The 15566-nt window shown below is 30.8% G+C and overlaps 1 protein-coding gene across 1 annotated transcript in view; it reads right to left on the bottom strand.

Moving 5' to 3' along the window:
• The window catches only part of LOC136970161 (nucleolar protein 10-like), a 47948-nt gene extending 38070 nt beyond the window's left edge, over positions 1–9878 (bottom strand). The window contains exons 1-2 of the mRNA XM_067264569.1: positions 9769–9878; positions 3474–3519 (exon numbers count right to left, since the gene is read on the bottom strand). Coding sequence (XP_067120670.1) covers positions 3474–3519; positions 9769–9834 — 112 coding nt within the window. The 5' untranslated portion in view covers positions 9835–9878. The remainder of the gene's footprint in view (positions 1–3473; positions 3520–9768) is intronic.
• Between the last annotated feature and the right edge of the window lie 5688 nt (positions 9879–15566).

Below are 15566 nucleotides of genomic sequence, written 5' to 3'. Positions count from 1 at the left end.
AACAGTTTACAAGAATAGATGTAAAACATTTCCTTAATACTGGGAGAAGGGGTATTGGTCTGTAGTTTGGTATTAGTCTGTAGTTCTCAGGTTCTAAACGGTTTCCTTTTTTGTAGATCATAATTAGTTTAGCTGTATTCCAATTTTCTGGATATTTAGACAATTTGTAAAAGAAATTGAATCAGTCTAGTAATATTTGTTTGCCCAATGGTGGTAATGCTTTAATAAATCTGGAAGTTATTAGGTCCATACCAGGAGCAGACTTTAGTTTCAGCTTTCGAATTGAATCTTCAAGTTCATCAGAGGTAAACAGCAGATCAAATAAATCATTATTCGGAATAAAGGATTTTGGAGATGGTGGTCTATTAATGTTTGGAAATCTATTAAAAAATTTATTCCAAGTTGAGGTTTCTATGTTTACTCGATGATCTAGTTTTTTTCTCCTTAGCCTCTGTATTGTTGACCAGAAAAATTCTGTATTTTTTGTAGAAATCAACTTATATTGTAAATTCTTGAAATAGTTGATCTTTTTTGACTCTAATAAATTAAAATATATTGTTTTTAATTTTTTATAATTCGTGAATGATTCATTTGAATAGTTTTGTCTAAATTGTTGTAAGGCTTTATTTTTCTTTCTTTTCACCACTTAACAGTGGAAGTCATACCAAGGTTTTTTTGAATGTAGAAATTTGTCGTCGTTTTAGAGATCAAATTTTTATAAACTGTTTGATTAAATTTACCAATTGTAAGTATTTTTTGTTTCCATTATGTAATTCACTAATCATAGTATTCTTACTATATTTGCTAATCTGTGGTAAATATGCTTGGTAATCATAATAAATTGTTTGATGGAATAAAGGTTCTTTCTTAGTTGTAGTTTTAGTTGAAATCTCAAAGGAGGTACAGGTCGGAAAATGATCAGACATATCACAGTTCAACACTTGAATAGATGTGCACAGGTCTGACATAGGTTCTGAACATATTGTTAAATCTATAAGAGAGCATCCATTATAATTTATACATGTGAATTCCAAAGGGTAGTCAAACCGTAATCTTCCATTCATAATATATAATTGTAAACGGTGAGTATAGTCAAGCAGTTGCAGACCGACTTTATATTTTTTATCCTTGGACTCTGGAGTATTATTGATTAAGGTATTGGGGCCGTAGTATATTGTATCCATTAACTGGGCTATTCTAGCATTCATATTGCCTATAATTATAGTATACGGTGAAATGTGCTTCCATTTTTCGTATTGGTCAAATATTTTTTCCATAATTTCTGGTTGTTCTGGAAGGACGTATATCAGTAAAATTATTAAATATTTTTTAAATAACAATGTTATATTTGGATTCGTGACCTGTAGTAAAACCATTATATAATTATCAGTTTTTTGTTTAAATTTAACATTTAAATTTAAATTTAAATTTAAATTTAAATGTTTTTTGTTTAAATTTAATTTCACCAATATTTTTTTTAATCAGTAAAGATAAACCTCCGTACGGACGGCCTGGTCCATCAGGTTTTCGAGCAGTAGTTAAAAAAATGTTAAACTGATCATTATTATTGTCCAATTTTATATTCGGATTAGTAATCCAAGTTTCAGTGATGCCTAGTATATGATTGTTATTTAGAAGGTAGGCAACGTTGATTTTTTTTCCTAGACCTTGGCAGTTCCAATTAATTATACGTAATAGATTGTTTTGTTGAGTTTTTACATTATTTAGTTCTTCTTTTGCATTATTTAGGATGTTCAAGTTAATAACTCTGTTGAAGGAATATACTCTAAAAAATCTTTTACGTAAACCAACTGTTGTTGTACTAAACTGTAAGTAATTTTATGCTGATTTAATAAGAAATAGTCATCTCGTAATTTAATTTGAAATCCACGTTTTTTTAGTTCGATATAATGTGGTAAAAGCATTTTTCTTCTCAGGCGTGAATCTTTGACTAAATCCGCCGCCACATTTACATTTTGCCATTCTCCTAATAATTTGTTTTGTTTTAGATTATTAAAATTCATCAATATAGTATTACGTAATTGTTCTGATTTTAGAGTTATACACTTAATGTTAATTCTAGGATTGGGAATGTCATGAATAAATTTTATATCCTCTTTTTCATTATATGGCATTTTTAAGACGAATGTAAGGAAGTCTAGAATTTCTTTATGGTTCTTATCTTTCATAATATTTGTAAAATCGTAAATTATTAACTTATTATTATTAATAAAGTTAGTCATAGCATCCATTCTAAATTGCGTTTGTTCATTATAAGTATGCAGTTTAGTCAAATCTAGTTCAATTTTATCATATTTTTTATTCACCAGTTGTAGTTGTTTTTTGAATTCCAGTAATTCACTGTGAATATTATTAATTTCTTCTCGAATAGACATAAATTGGTTATCAATCTTTTGGTTGCTAGCCGTAATGAGTTCGACAATCTTTAACCATAACTCTGTAGTTGAGATGTCTGAAAACTTTGGATTAGTTGTCTCGATTAAATTAGTGGATTTAGAATTCTCACCTGAAGTATTTTTGGAGAAACTGTTCTTCTCGTTTCTGTATATTCAGTTATGAGATTTACCTCGGATCCAGATGATTTTGCACTGTTAGGTGGTAGATTTGAACGGTTAATAGGTGGTCTTCCTCTTTTAGGAGGTGTTTTCTGCAGAGGTCCAGGGTTAGGTTTGATGCCAGAAATCAGCAATAGCAGCAATATTAGTTTGTAGCAAGTCATTATAGTACCAAAGCAAGTATATTTTACGATATTTGTCAAAAAAGAAATCTTGGGAAAAGCAGCGTAAAAAAGTCACCAACAGCCTTGACGATCAGAGCACCCCCCATATATTTACATTATATAAATTAGATATAAGATATTAATTATTGTTTTCAAAGTTTCTTAGCTTCTTCTTAAAATCATTATTTTGTTTATTTCTAAATGGAACTAATTAGAAAGAAATAAAATGAAAAATAAAGAAAATGTTTACCAATTAAAAAATATTACTTTATGCATTTCTGGCTTCATATTATCTTCATAAAATGCTTACTTTCAGATAGCCAACTGTTTAAATTTTCATGAACGTTTTCATCCTCTTTTAGAACAGCCTCAGCTTCTTAATGTACACAACTCACTGCTCCAACTAAATTTGAACATTTTAGCATTGAACAATATTTCAAAATGATATATTCAATCTTTATGTTGTTTCTGACAGATCAAATGATAATTTAAACTATACATTCATGACAATTTTAACAGTTGGCTACTTGAAAGCCAACATTTTATAAAGATAACGTTTACCAATAATTTATATTTAGCTTCTGTAATGTAAATTTATTGATATTTTTAAATTTAATATAAAATGTTGATAAAACTTATCCAACACAAATAATTAAAATATCTAATTACCATTAACCATAAAAAATTTTTTACTAATTATCAGAGTTACTTTTAATTAATTTTTATTTCTTACCAACATTTTTCTTTTGTAGGATTCTTCTTTTTCGTTCTGATATCCACTGAAAAATTCATAAAAGCATTTAAGAATTAATAGAAAAAAAATATATATATATAATAAGCTTATCAGTCAGATATCAAACAAAAGCATTCAACAAATTACTGATATTTAAAATCTTATAATAGCTAGATTTCAATGAAGCTCAAAAATCAAATTTTTCAATTACTATGATGGTATGATACCATTATGTAAAATAAAAAATTGATTTTAGAGCACATATAACAGAAATTTAACTATAAAATAGAATCAGACCACTTTCAAGAAGCAAAATCTATTAAATTTCAATAATTTAACTATATTGCTTAACATACGGTTAACAGGTTTGAAGAATTTATTTACTTATTTTACCGATGTGTAGAGATTGTATTAACATATTCAGTTTACTCTTATCTATATAATTCCTAGTTATTTTAAATTCTCTGTCACAAAGCACTGAAATTCTTTAAATTTAAAAAAAAAAAAAGCATATTTTGAAACTTGTACTGAAAATATTTGAGTAAAATTAGAAGTTTGGCCAACAGTATTTATGTTAAAATATAAAATATATAAATATATTGAAGTTATAAATGTCTTCATTTTCAGTCATTCACAATACCAACAACACTCCAAAACAATATTTATTTACAGAGATAATCTTTTACTTGAAGCTACACCTCTGTAAAAAAATGCAAAATGGATAAAAACATCCTCTGGTGATTCTGTAAATACATTTTCATCCATTTTTAATTTGTTTTACAGATGTAGCCTCAAAAAAAAAAATCATCTCTGTAAATAAAAATTGTTTTGGACTGGCTGGTGTTGTGAATGATGGAAAATGAAGACATTTCGTAGCTTTAATACATTTATATATTTTATATTTTACTGAAAACGTTGTAAAAAACTGAACAATTATTATTGTGTTTAAGATTTTTTGGTCCAAATATATCTAATATTTTCTGCACTATATATGGCACATGCAACTTGTTTAATTAGAATTACACTTAAAAAAATATTAAAAATGTAACTCTTTTCAAAAAAGTCTAGTCTAGCAGTAAGTTGCATAACTTTCCTGACTTTTATGAGATTTTGTTTTAAAAATAACATTTGTATGATTAATCAAAATAAATAACTAAAATTGTATGTTGCACCATCTCTTGAGATTTTGTTATAAAAACTTTATATATTTTTAATTATTATAAAATAACAAAACACTTCATTTTAAGGGTAAATATGAGTTTTATAAAACACTGTATATGCTAACAACAAGTAAAATCTTCATTAAGTCAGACCCCTCACAAGATATGACATGTGACCACCCTCTATCTCACCATCCCTTCAACCTTTCACTACCAAAATTTAATAACATGAATGCCCCTTATATATAAGCTACCATGATAAATTTTGTTTCTTTATCTTAACCCCATCCTGAGATATTAAGAAAAACAGTTGCCAATACACACACACACACACCAACAAAACTTTTTTGCCCCCTTTTTTTTGACTTTTTTTGGTTCCAGGTGTCTCAAAACATGGAGATTTGCAAAACACTCAGAGGGTCAAATTTGACAGAATGCCATTAATTTCTCTTGTTATGTATACATAACAGTTGGGAAAGTAAAAGTAGACTTTAAACTCAAAAATAAATTTATGTCAACTTTTTTTAATATTGATTCTATGCAGTAAATCTATTAATAATGAATTATCAACTAGCCAAATGCTGTGTTAAAGTGTCAGCTTTCCTAAAAACTATGGTTTGTTCTGTTTATTATTTGAATTGAATATTAATTAAACGCCACTGGCCTACTCAACATGACACTCAGATGGCTAATGCTTTCTCCGGCATGGTATATATATATATGTAAACAACCCAAGAACTCGATGTATTAACAATTAACCATCAGTCAAATTAATCGGGCAATGGTGCCGTGTGAAACCGTTAAATATTAATTAATTGGATAAATTAAACTACTTACAGGAAAAAGAACTTGTGATTGTATAGTCTTAATTCAAATACTAAAGTATTTGATATCTATAATGTCTTGACATATTTTGAAAAATTTTTCTAACTCAAAGTCATTTTTTTACTGGTGATATAATTGAAAATAAAGAAAACAAATTCAATTGATTCAGCACAGAAAAATTCTCCAGCAGTATTTTTATCTGACAGATGACATTCCATATCCCAGTTTTTTTGTATGTGAGTACATTCGATGTGACAGACAACAGAATGGCTATTTTTTAGCTTAGATTTCTGTTGATATTTTTTATCAACCATTTCAGCATATGTGTACTAGGCTTTAGTGCCCATAGGGCAAAGTTAAAAATAAAAAAAACAAACACCATATTGATAAAAATTTGCTTCCTGTCCTTTTAAAATCTAATGGTTGCTGGTCTGAGGACTTATCACATCTTTTGGGAAATTTTTACTTTTATTAAATATGTCTCACAGACAGTTATGTCTCGCTTCAGTTTAAAGTAGATGCATTTAGGGTTACAAGTTCTTTTACAACTACATCACATTTTTGAAAATGAAAGACCATAATTATAATTCATCCATATAAAAAATTTTTGATTTTACTACATTGTATATAAATATACACACATTTACAAAAGACTATATATTAAATATACATTTTTTTCTTTTATTATTACATTCTCCTTTTTATTGGTTTTATCTGAGACTATTTCTAAAGATATATTAGATCCTTGGTTGTTTTAATCTATGAATATATTTTATAAAGTACTACAAAATTGGCTTTTTTGTTACTTAATAAAATTTAATTTTAAAACCTACTCACTTTCTAAAGAGGAAGTTTTTAAAAAATTTTTAGAAAGTGAATAGGTTTTAAAATTATATATAAAGAAAAATGTTTTTGATATGTTAATAACAAAAATAAAAGTGATAAAAAACAAAAGATACAATATGTAAAATGTTTCTTTTAAATGGTAATTTTAAAAAATATTACAATAGTTAAACCAATTTCAGATAAAAAAAATATAAAAATAATAAAAAATGGAGTATATTATATCAGAATATATAACAAAAATGTTTGAAAAATAAAAGGAATACGGTGGAAATACACTCGCTTAACAAGCACCTTGCATAATGAGTATTTCACATAAAAAGAAAAACAAATTGTAAAAATTTCCCTTGCTTAACGAGCAATGTTTCACATAACAAGTGATGAGGAGAGGAAAGTCCCAAATTGTGCGCATGCAGCATGCTCCATCAGTCTGTGTTTAGCACTCATTCCGCTAGCATCTTAGTGTCGCTTGTGATCATATATTTTTCCAAACTTATGTTCACACATATTACTTATAAGCATCAACAACCAAAGTCCATTATATAATAAACATGCCAAATGATATGCCAAATTCTTGGATCATTAAATTTAATGACCAATTCCAAATTAAATTTTAGAAATGTCTAAATTAAATATTAACTATTTATAATTATTAAATTTAATATGAGATGGAAACATAACTGCCTACCTCTAGTCAAATTAATTAATTTCTGATAGTTAATTATAGCATTTACATAACCCAAGAATTTGGCATATTGTTTGCAGTGTTTATCTAACATATTAGCTGTGATTTTTTTTTTTTTTTTTGTTTCTGCAAATCGAATTCTCATTCCAGGATGGTTCATTCTGCATAAGAAGAAAAGATGATGATTTATGCTTCCTAACAATGTATATTGTACAATTTTTTTTGAATAAATGTTATGCATAAAACATTTGAGCATTTATTTGGCGTGGAATACATTATCGTATTTTATTCATACATTAAATTCTATGAGAAAAATTGTTTTGCTTAACAATTGTTTCGCATTACGAGTAAAACTCTGGAATGAATTATGCTCATTAAGCGAGGTTCCACTGTATTTAAAAAATATAATATAAAATAATATAAATATCAAATCAAACAGCTAAATTGCAAAAGAATATTACAGTTAATAATAATGTAAATAACATATAAAAAACAATGTATTATACAGTTTTGAGGATACTATAGATTACCACCTATGGAATTTCAGGACTTTGAGTATATATCTGAACTGAGGGGACCGAGATGAGTTCAACGATACCCTACTTTTGGACCGGAAATGAAAAATAAGAAAGTTATCATAGTTTTTAAGTTATCATACTTTCTTAATGCTTTCATGCAAACAGCGCCATAGTTGCTAGTGTTGCCATCTTGTGGTAAAGTCTGCAAACCATTAAAAAAAGCACTCTGAAAGGCAAGAAATTGCACGAACAGTCAAACGCCACTTCCTTTGTTTCTTTTGTTCAAGAACTACTGTGAATCAATAACTAGTGACATTAAACAATCAACGACCTGCTGGCGGCTCCCCTCCCAGGGGGAGTCCATCAGAAGCACGAACAGTCGAACGTCGGTTCCTTTTTTCCTTTTGTTCAAGCATCGCGACTCCTGATTGCGATAGCACAGTCGGCTTGTAGTACTAGCCGATCGCAAGCGATAGCAAGACTGAGGAGCCATAGCCCCAAGGTCGACGAGCGTGAGAGTGTGCAGAAAGGACTGAACTCAAACTGTAGACAATCAGTGTGCTCGTGGATCAACATCTGCCTTTGTTGAAGGTATATATGGCCAACTTGCCAAACTGCCTGTTAAACACGCGATAGGCTTAGTGGAGAGAGCGACGCAACTCCCAATCATCGCGCGATTGCCGGAAAAAGTATAACTTTCTTATTTTTTGCCTCCGGCCCGAAAGTAGAGTACCGTTGAACTCATCTCGGTCCTCTGAGTTCAAATATATACTCAAAGTCCTGAAATTCCATAGGTGGTAATCTATAGTACACCTCAGTTTGGAACATAATTGCAAACAAATTCACACGTATAGAGGAAACAAAAAAACATTAAAAACAAGCTTTAATAAACATATAAAAGATATAAAATATTATAATAGAAATTTAACAGTAGCAAATACTGAAACCACACTAGATGAAAAAATCAAGAAGGATTCAATAAACAAGAAATTATTTATTGTGACATCATCACAATGCCGGGCTGCAATTTCTATTCATATTTTTAGTTTATTTAATTTAAAATATATGCTCTCCACCTCACTTGCCTCTGCACCTCACACTTTTCCATTAGTTATAGTCACGATGATCATCTGTCTAACATCTTTCAGGAAAAAATTTTGAATTGAAACAACATGACTTCAGTTTGCACTGGAAGTTTGTATATAGTTAATCGGGTCTTCTGCCATAAGGTCTCCATATCTGGTCTTGTCTTTCATCTATCTAACTCTGTTCTCAAGATTAAGGAAAGTCAGATGGACAGATGACAGTGGGAATTTATAAGTGTACAGTTTTTCAAATTGCAGCCCAATAAAAAAGAAACTAATATGTATAAATGAAAATGGTTTGAACATCTAGAAATTATGAAAATAAAACTAGAAAAAAGAATAAATGATAATATAAGTTTAAAATGTATTATTTGTGGTATCCTTTTATCACCAATAGCAGAGTAATTAAGCAGAATTTCAGTAAATGAATAAAAAGAAAGAAAAATAACACAAACTTTTGTAGTAATGTTTTATTATACATTATACATTAAAGTACATTATGCAAAAAATAAAGTAAGATTCAAGCTCCGAATGAGGGGAAGAAACCCCCGTGTGAGGGAATAAACAAAATTTTGGTATATGACATATGGATAGTCATGTGGCTAGATACTTAAATGCGAGTCTTAGCAATTTGAATACATGGATAATATCAACAGAATTAAAAAGTGAGGAAGACATCAGAAAACACATTGTAGTAGCTCAAGTGATGGGAGTAGTTTTTTACAAGATAATTTTTAAGGTCAACAATGCAAATTTTTTCTAAATCAACGGTCAACTTCGACGGGATATTTAAATTTTGTAGAACAGAATTCCGTTACGCCTGAGGAAGAACCAACGAGGTTCGGAAACGTTTGCGTTTTACAGAGAAAGAGGAGAGAAGCACACCGGTCAAAGGCACTACAGTTGTTGGTTTTAATTTATTTTCACTCCGGTGTTGTTCCTTTATATAGTTTTTAAGGTCTTTATGTTTTTAGAATATATATGTAAAGAAGGGATCTGTACTGTATCAATAAAAAGTAATAGAATCACTAGATCATTTTGAGGGAAAAATGTGAGTAGCCTTAAAATATAAATTAATAACAAATAAATGATTTTAATCACTTCTAGACTAATTAACAAAATAATTTCATATTTTACTTTGAGGTATAAGAACATTTTAATGATTAGTAAAATACTTACGTCGGGAAGCGACTTCCCACAACTTAGATTATAAATTTTAATATTATTTGGATTAGAAACTTGCATTATGCACGTGTTCAATTCATAACACTGTCAGCAGCCATTACAAAACGTGACGTAACTTTTCGTATACGCTCCCTATCGAAAAAAATTGTTAAACTAAATATTTTAATTATATTAAAAATTTTTAAATTAAATTTATGTTGAAATTTAATTAAATATTGCTAATGTAATTGTATGAAATAAATTTTATGATTTAGTTCAAAAAAAACAATTTATAAGATTTTAATTTTTTCTGTAGAATATGGGGTGCATATACGTTTCGTTTCAGATGGATCGATCTGTAAGATCAGATCATCTTTGTCACGTGATACAGATAGCTTCTGTCGTGTTTTAGTTGGCAAGTATATAAGTATGTTCGAATCATAATTACTCTGTAAACGAAATTGCTCACAAAACAGCAAAATGAGAGAGTGCACGCCATGCATTATTGCGGTACAATCGCGCAAAATTTTTTCATCTCAATTAATTGAATATTTTAATAATGATGTTTTTACTTACCATTTATAAGTTTTAAATATTTTTTATTTTGATAGTTAAACATATTTTTTTGCTCTCAACTGTAAGCTTGACTTTAACCATGGAGGCCGCCATCTTTAATCGTTTTTTATCGGATCCAAACCATCCTACCCTCCACTCGGATTACTTTGATCGCGATCCAGTTGATCCTAAATGCCGTTTGTATATTAGATAAAGATTGATCAGATCTCTACAGTTCGTTTATACACACGATTTGAACGATCAGTGTAATGTTGGATCAGTTTGATTACAAAAGTATATACACCCATAGTCTACGAAATAGATAAATGGATTCAAAGACAGAAAATAGAAGTGAATTCTGCCGATAAAAATACTTATCCTGTTATTATTGTCTGTTTTACTCTTTCCACCCTGAAAATACTAAGAGAGTCTTTTAAACGGTTCGACTGAGTTTTTTAAAATGTTTTTAACTCTTTCTGCCCTGTGGGCACTAAGAGAACCTCTTTCAGCAAGCCCATTATGGATTCGGCCGGGTCCACAATGGGGCGGCTGCGTGGTGAGGGACAGACATATCTGGTTGAATCACCCCCCTAAAAATTCCTGGGGATTTTTTCGAGCCGTTTGGATTTGATCCCTGGTCCCCAGAGCGGTAGGCTGCCACCTTGACCACTCGGTCATCCGCCGTCCGATTCGGCTGGGTGGTGAGGGATGAGGACCAACATATCGAGATTGATCATCAATGAAAAAAATCCTGGGTGTACTTTCCCGATTCAGAACGCCTTATATAAATATAGAAAGCCTAGTTCCCAGTTATATGACAAAAGTCGCTTCTGACGCCATATCGCTCACCAGTGGCCAAGTGGATAAAACCGAGGATGGAGAATTGGCGGAAAAATACACGACTCCTGACTCCCAACTCTCGAATCGTATTTTTTTAAATCGACTTTGACTCCCGATTCCCATAAAAAGATTTGACTCCTCGACTCTCGACTCCCGACTTAAGACTCCGACTCTCTATCCCGAGATAAAATCACTGAACACTGGTAGTGTTTAGTGGTTTTATCAGTCGGTGATAGAGAGCGGGATAGAGAGAGTGGTTTTATCTCGGTCATGAGTTCGCGCCTCGCCAACGGGCTGGCCATCAGTGGCGTAGCGTAGTGGGGGCGGCAGGGGCGGCCCGCCCCGGCGGCACTTATAGGGGCGGCAAAATTTCACAATAAATAATAATATCTTGTAAAAATACCTAAATAAGGGGGCGGCGAAATTTTCCTCCGCCCCGGGCGGCTGACACCCACGCTACGCCGCTGCTGGCCATGTGTCATTTTCCGGATTTTGTTCACATCAATAACGCCTAAATAAGGGCCAATTTCCCATAAAAGATTTTCCCCTCGGCAGATCGTGTCCCGTTACCTTAATCGAATAAGTAGTGCCACACTTAAGATTTAATCTTGGGGAAACCAAGTTAAACGGATGAAAACTTTTTAATGCGAATTCAATAAAATTCCCATATTATGTGATTGCTAATTCATAAGTAGTATAGAAATAGAAGACACACGACAATATATTATACATAAAAAAGAATCATTAATTAGAAAAAGGTTTTTGGAAACTTTTTAGTATTTTTTCCTTTTTCTTTGGAAGGTGCCAGGACCCCACGGCCTCCCTGGGTGCATCACTGTATACAAGACACTCGTGCCGTATACTCGAGAATCTAGCGGTGCAGTGCAGAAGATACTACTCAATGTAGTCTCCATTCTGAAAATGTAAAACCTGAAAGCGGTTAACAATGTGTTCAATGTAATCGATCCTCTTTGATCACATTTAGTTTCATTCTTTCAGGATGCCAACTTAGTAATATGCCTTTTATTAACTAAAGTGAAGATGCATTGTACCTCGTCTCTACAGTATCTACATGATCATGTCATATTTACTTTGTTTCTGGCAAGAAAGGTCATCTCAAAGGTGATGGGCATTTCCCTGTTGGCGGCAAGCAATTGCTGGTGGTGACTGGTCTTATATATTTGGCTTATCTTATATGACTGGTCTTATATGTACTTGGGAACAATGTACTGTATCAACTTTCTCAATACCTTTCACACTGTGCCATAGGATAAACCTGCGCTATCGGATCCTGTAACAATATTCATTGATTGTTCATTCATATCTGTGGTAATGTTTTCAATGATTTGTAAATGATAGAAATGAATGATAGATTTGCACCTTCGGTCGGGTTGTACTCCCACAAGAACAGTTTTCTCGAATTGAGTAATCAGTCTCATAAAGGCTTGTGGAATCTTTGGTCCTCGGCATTTTTACAGGCAGCCACAACATTTTCATTATTTTCATATAAGTCTTACGTTCCGGGCAAGATGATGGCAATCGTAGCTGAAAATCACATTTAACCGTTGTGATTGTGGCTACTTATATATCTATAACTTAGCTTAGCTGCAACGCGTGTTCACATACAAAAGAAACTTATTTTTCCATTGCTAAATGTATTTTTATAGTTGTGAGTTTTGTTACTAATTGTTATTATTTTTTACAGAAAAGCATTTTTCGTCCTGAAAAACCGTTATATTAGATTTGGTTGCATTTGGACCGCAATGTCTATATATTTCAGACAGCGTTGAATAGGAATACTTCAATTACCATTACTTAGTATACAGTATTTAAACTACTTTTTTATTGATTTATTTGATGAAACCGTGTCTCGTTCTATAATTTAGGCTTAGTAAACACTAGTGCTGTGTTGTGTTCCAAACTGAACTGAATAAAGATATTTGATGGAAAACTTGCCAAGGGTCTTTGGAACACAACACAACACTAGTGTTTACTAAGCCTAATTTTTTATTGCTTTTGATCATTGATGCAGATGGTTACAGTTGTGGGCCGATTGCATGCCAGGTAACTGCTATATTCATTTGCACGCAAACTGGCACAAAAGTGGGAGGATCTGGAGCCTCCATCATGGATGTGTACAGTGCTTGTATGCCTCCATGCCTAAACTATATCGTATCGCCACATGTATCCGGGCAAGAGGGGTCCTACGGGTGCTAAAGGCTCCTTAAACTTGTATCATAGGTCCACAGTAAATTGTTTTTCAATGATATTGTAATCACTTAATATCATCGACATTGCATTGGCACCATAAAAATTTTATTGAATTCCATCATCTCTTTCTTAGTGCGTAACTTTTTTTATCAACGAGTAGTGATTGATCGTGGGTTCTCTCCTGGCCAACGGGTTGCGGCATTTGTAACAGTAGAATCAGCAGCAACGGCATCAATATTTTTATCAGTGGCATCAACAGCACTTGCATCTACAGTATCAGTATCAACAGCATCAATTTGCATCAGTAGTATCTACAGCACTCACAATGTTGCTGATTCTACAGATTTGTATCCGTAGAATCAGCTGCAGTAGGATCATAGCAGTTCGTCAATAGTATCAGAAAATCAGCATCAGTGACATTGTCAACATTGGCGTCAGCATCATCATATTCAACCTTTTCTCTTTAATATTCATCATTATTTTCTTCATATTTATATATTTCACATGATTAGCAGCTCATTAACTGTAACGTTAATTGCAAAGTACAGTATATCATTAACAGTGATTTTTTAACTTTAGTCATCTAACATATTAAAGTAGCTGATGTCCATTTATCTTACTTTGTTCTTGTCACATTTATTTAATGTTATTTATAGAAACGTAAGGTTAATCGAAGTTGAAAGTTGAATTTTCTCCATAAAGAAAACTGAAAACAATACACAAAACATGTAAAGATGAAAGTCGAAATACATAAATGTCGCAAAGAATAGAATTAAAAATGTAAATTATATGAAAAGAAAGGTTTAAAATATGTACAAAATTTATAAAGAAAATAAAAAATTTACAATATATATGAAGATGAAGATTAAAAATGTAAAAAATGTATGGAGAGGATAAATATTAAACTCATCAGCACATAAATAGGAAAGTAAGACAATTTTTCTTCAACATTTTCCTACATAATCTGTATAATATTTATAAAAATTTCTTAATGCATGTTAAAATAACATATATGTACTGTACATAATTTATATTATGGTTTATAAAGTTTACTAATTGATTTATTTCTTTAATAACTATATCAAATTAAAACCTATATCAACTTTCCTGTTTCTAGAATTCACATGGACTTATCTAAGTAAGAATCCTATTTTCAATGCATCACAAGGAGAAGATATTTGCACACATCTCTCATTTTCTTTGGAAAAGATTGAAAATTCTATCCTTGATCTTTCCATTTCCTTTCTTCACTATATTTATTACTTTCTAACCTTTACTTTCTGTTATCTTTCTAACAAATCGACACACTTCTCTATTCTTTTCCCTTATATTTTACACTGCAATTTAACATTCTTCATTCTTCATGTGTCTTTCTCGAAGATTTCTGTCTGTAGCTTAATCTTTCTTCTATTTTTATACACTCTTTAAAAAAAGTTTTATCTGTAAATATTCTGTTCAAACTTTAAAATTACATTAAGTTTACGTGTGTTAAGTGGGGGGTGAGTAAGGTATACCTTTATTAATAGGATCATCGGGAAAGTTGGGTGGTTAGAATAGTGCTGAAATAAGTAAGTAATTTAATTAAATTTACGTAATTAAAGGTTAGGTTAATTGCATTAGGGTAAGTAAATTATATTGTTATAAGTGAAAACTGCGATTTAATAGTAAGCAATTGGGGTTAATAGTCCCATTATGTTAACGTATGGATGAAATGAACAATAAGGGATTTTTATACAGAATAATTGATCAAATACGCAATTAAAGCAACAAGTAAGCAAGGATAAATAATTATTTTATAATAGAAAACCTTGTTTTATGATTTGTTATAGAAAGGTGTGATTAAGTTATTAGAGAAGGTAAGGAGTAGATCCCTCGAGCTGAGAATAACGAATAAACTGCTAGAATAGACGTTAAATTTATCTTAAATTAAGTAAAATTGAATTATTTTGCAGCCTATAAGCAATAAATTAAAAATAATGAAAATAAACAAATTAATTATTCAATAACGTTGCATTATAGCCATACTTGTACAGAAAACGATGTAAGCAATAGAAAATAATGATTTCTATAAGGAAAATTTTGATTAAAAATAACAAATTACGATCATTTTTTAAATTTTAATAAGTTTTACATAATTTAAACTTGCTAATAAACTGAGAAATGATTTAAAATTAAAGAGGAAACATCTTTTGTTTGGAAGATTATCT

Source organism: Centruroides vittatus, unplaced genomic scaffold (genome assembly GCF_030686945.1).
Source record: "Centruroides vittatus isolate TY-2023 unplaced genomic scaffold, ASM3068694v2 contig_19, whole genome shotgun sequence".
Taxonomy (NCBI): Eukaryota; Metazoa; Arthropoda; class Arachnida; order Scorpiones; family Buthidae; genus Centruroides; species Centruroides vittatus.
The sequence above is the reverse complement of the archived record's forward strand: the minus strand, read 5'-3'. Positions and strand labels throughout refer to the sequence as shown.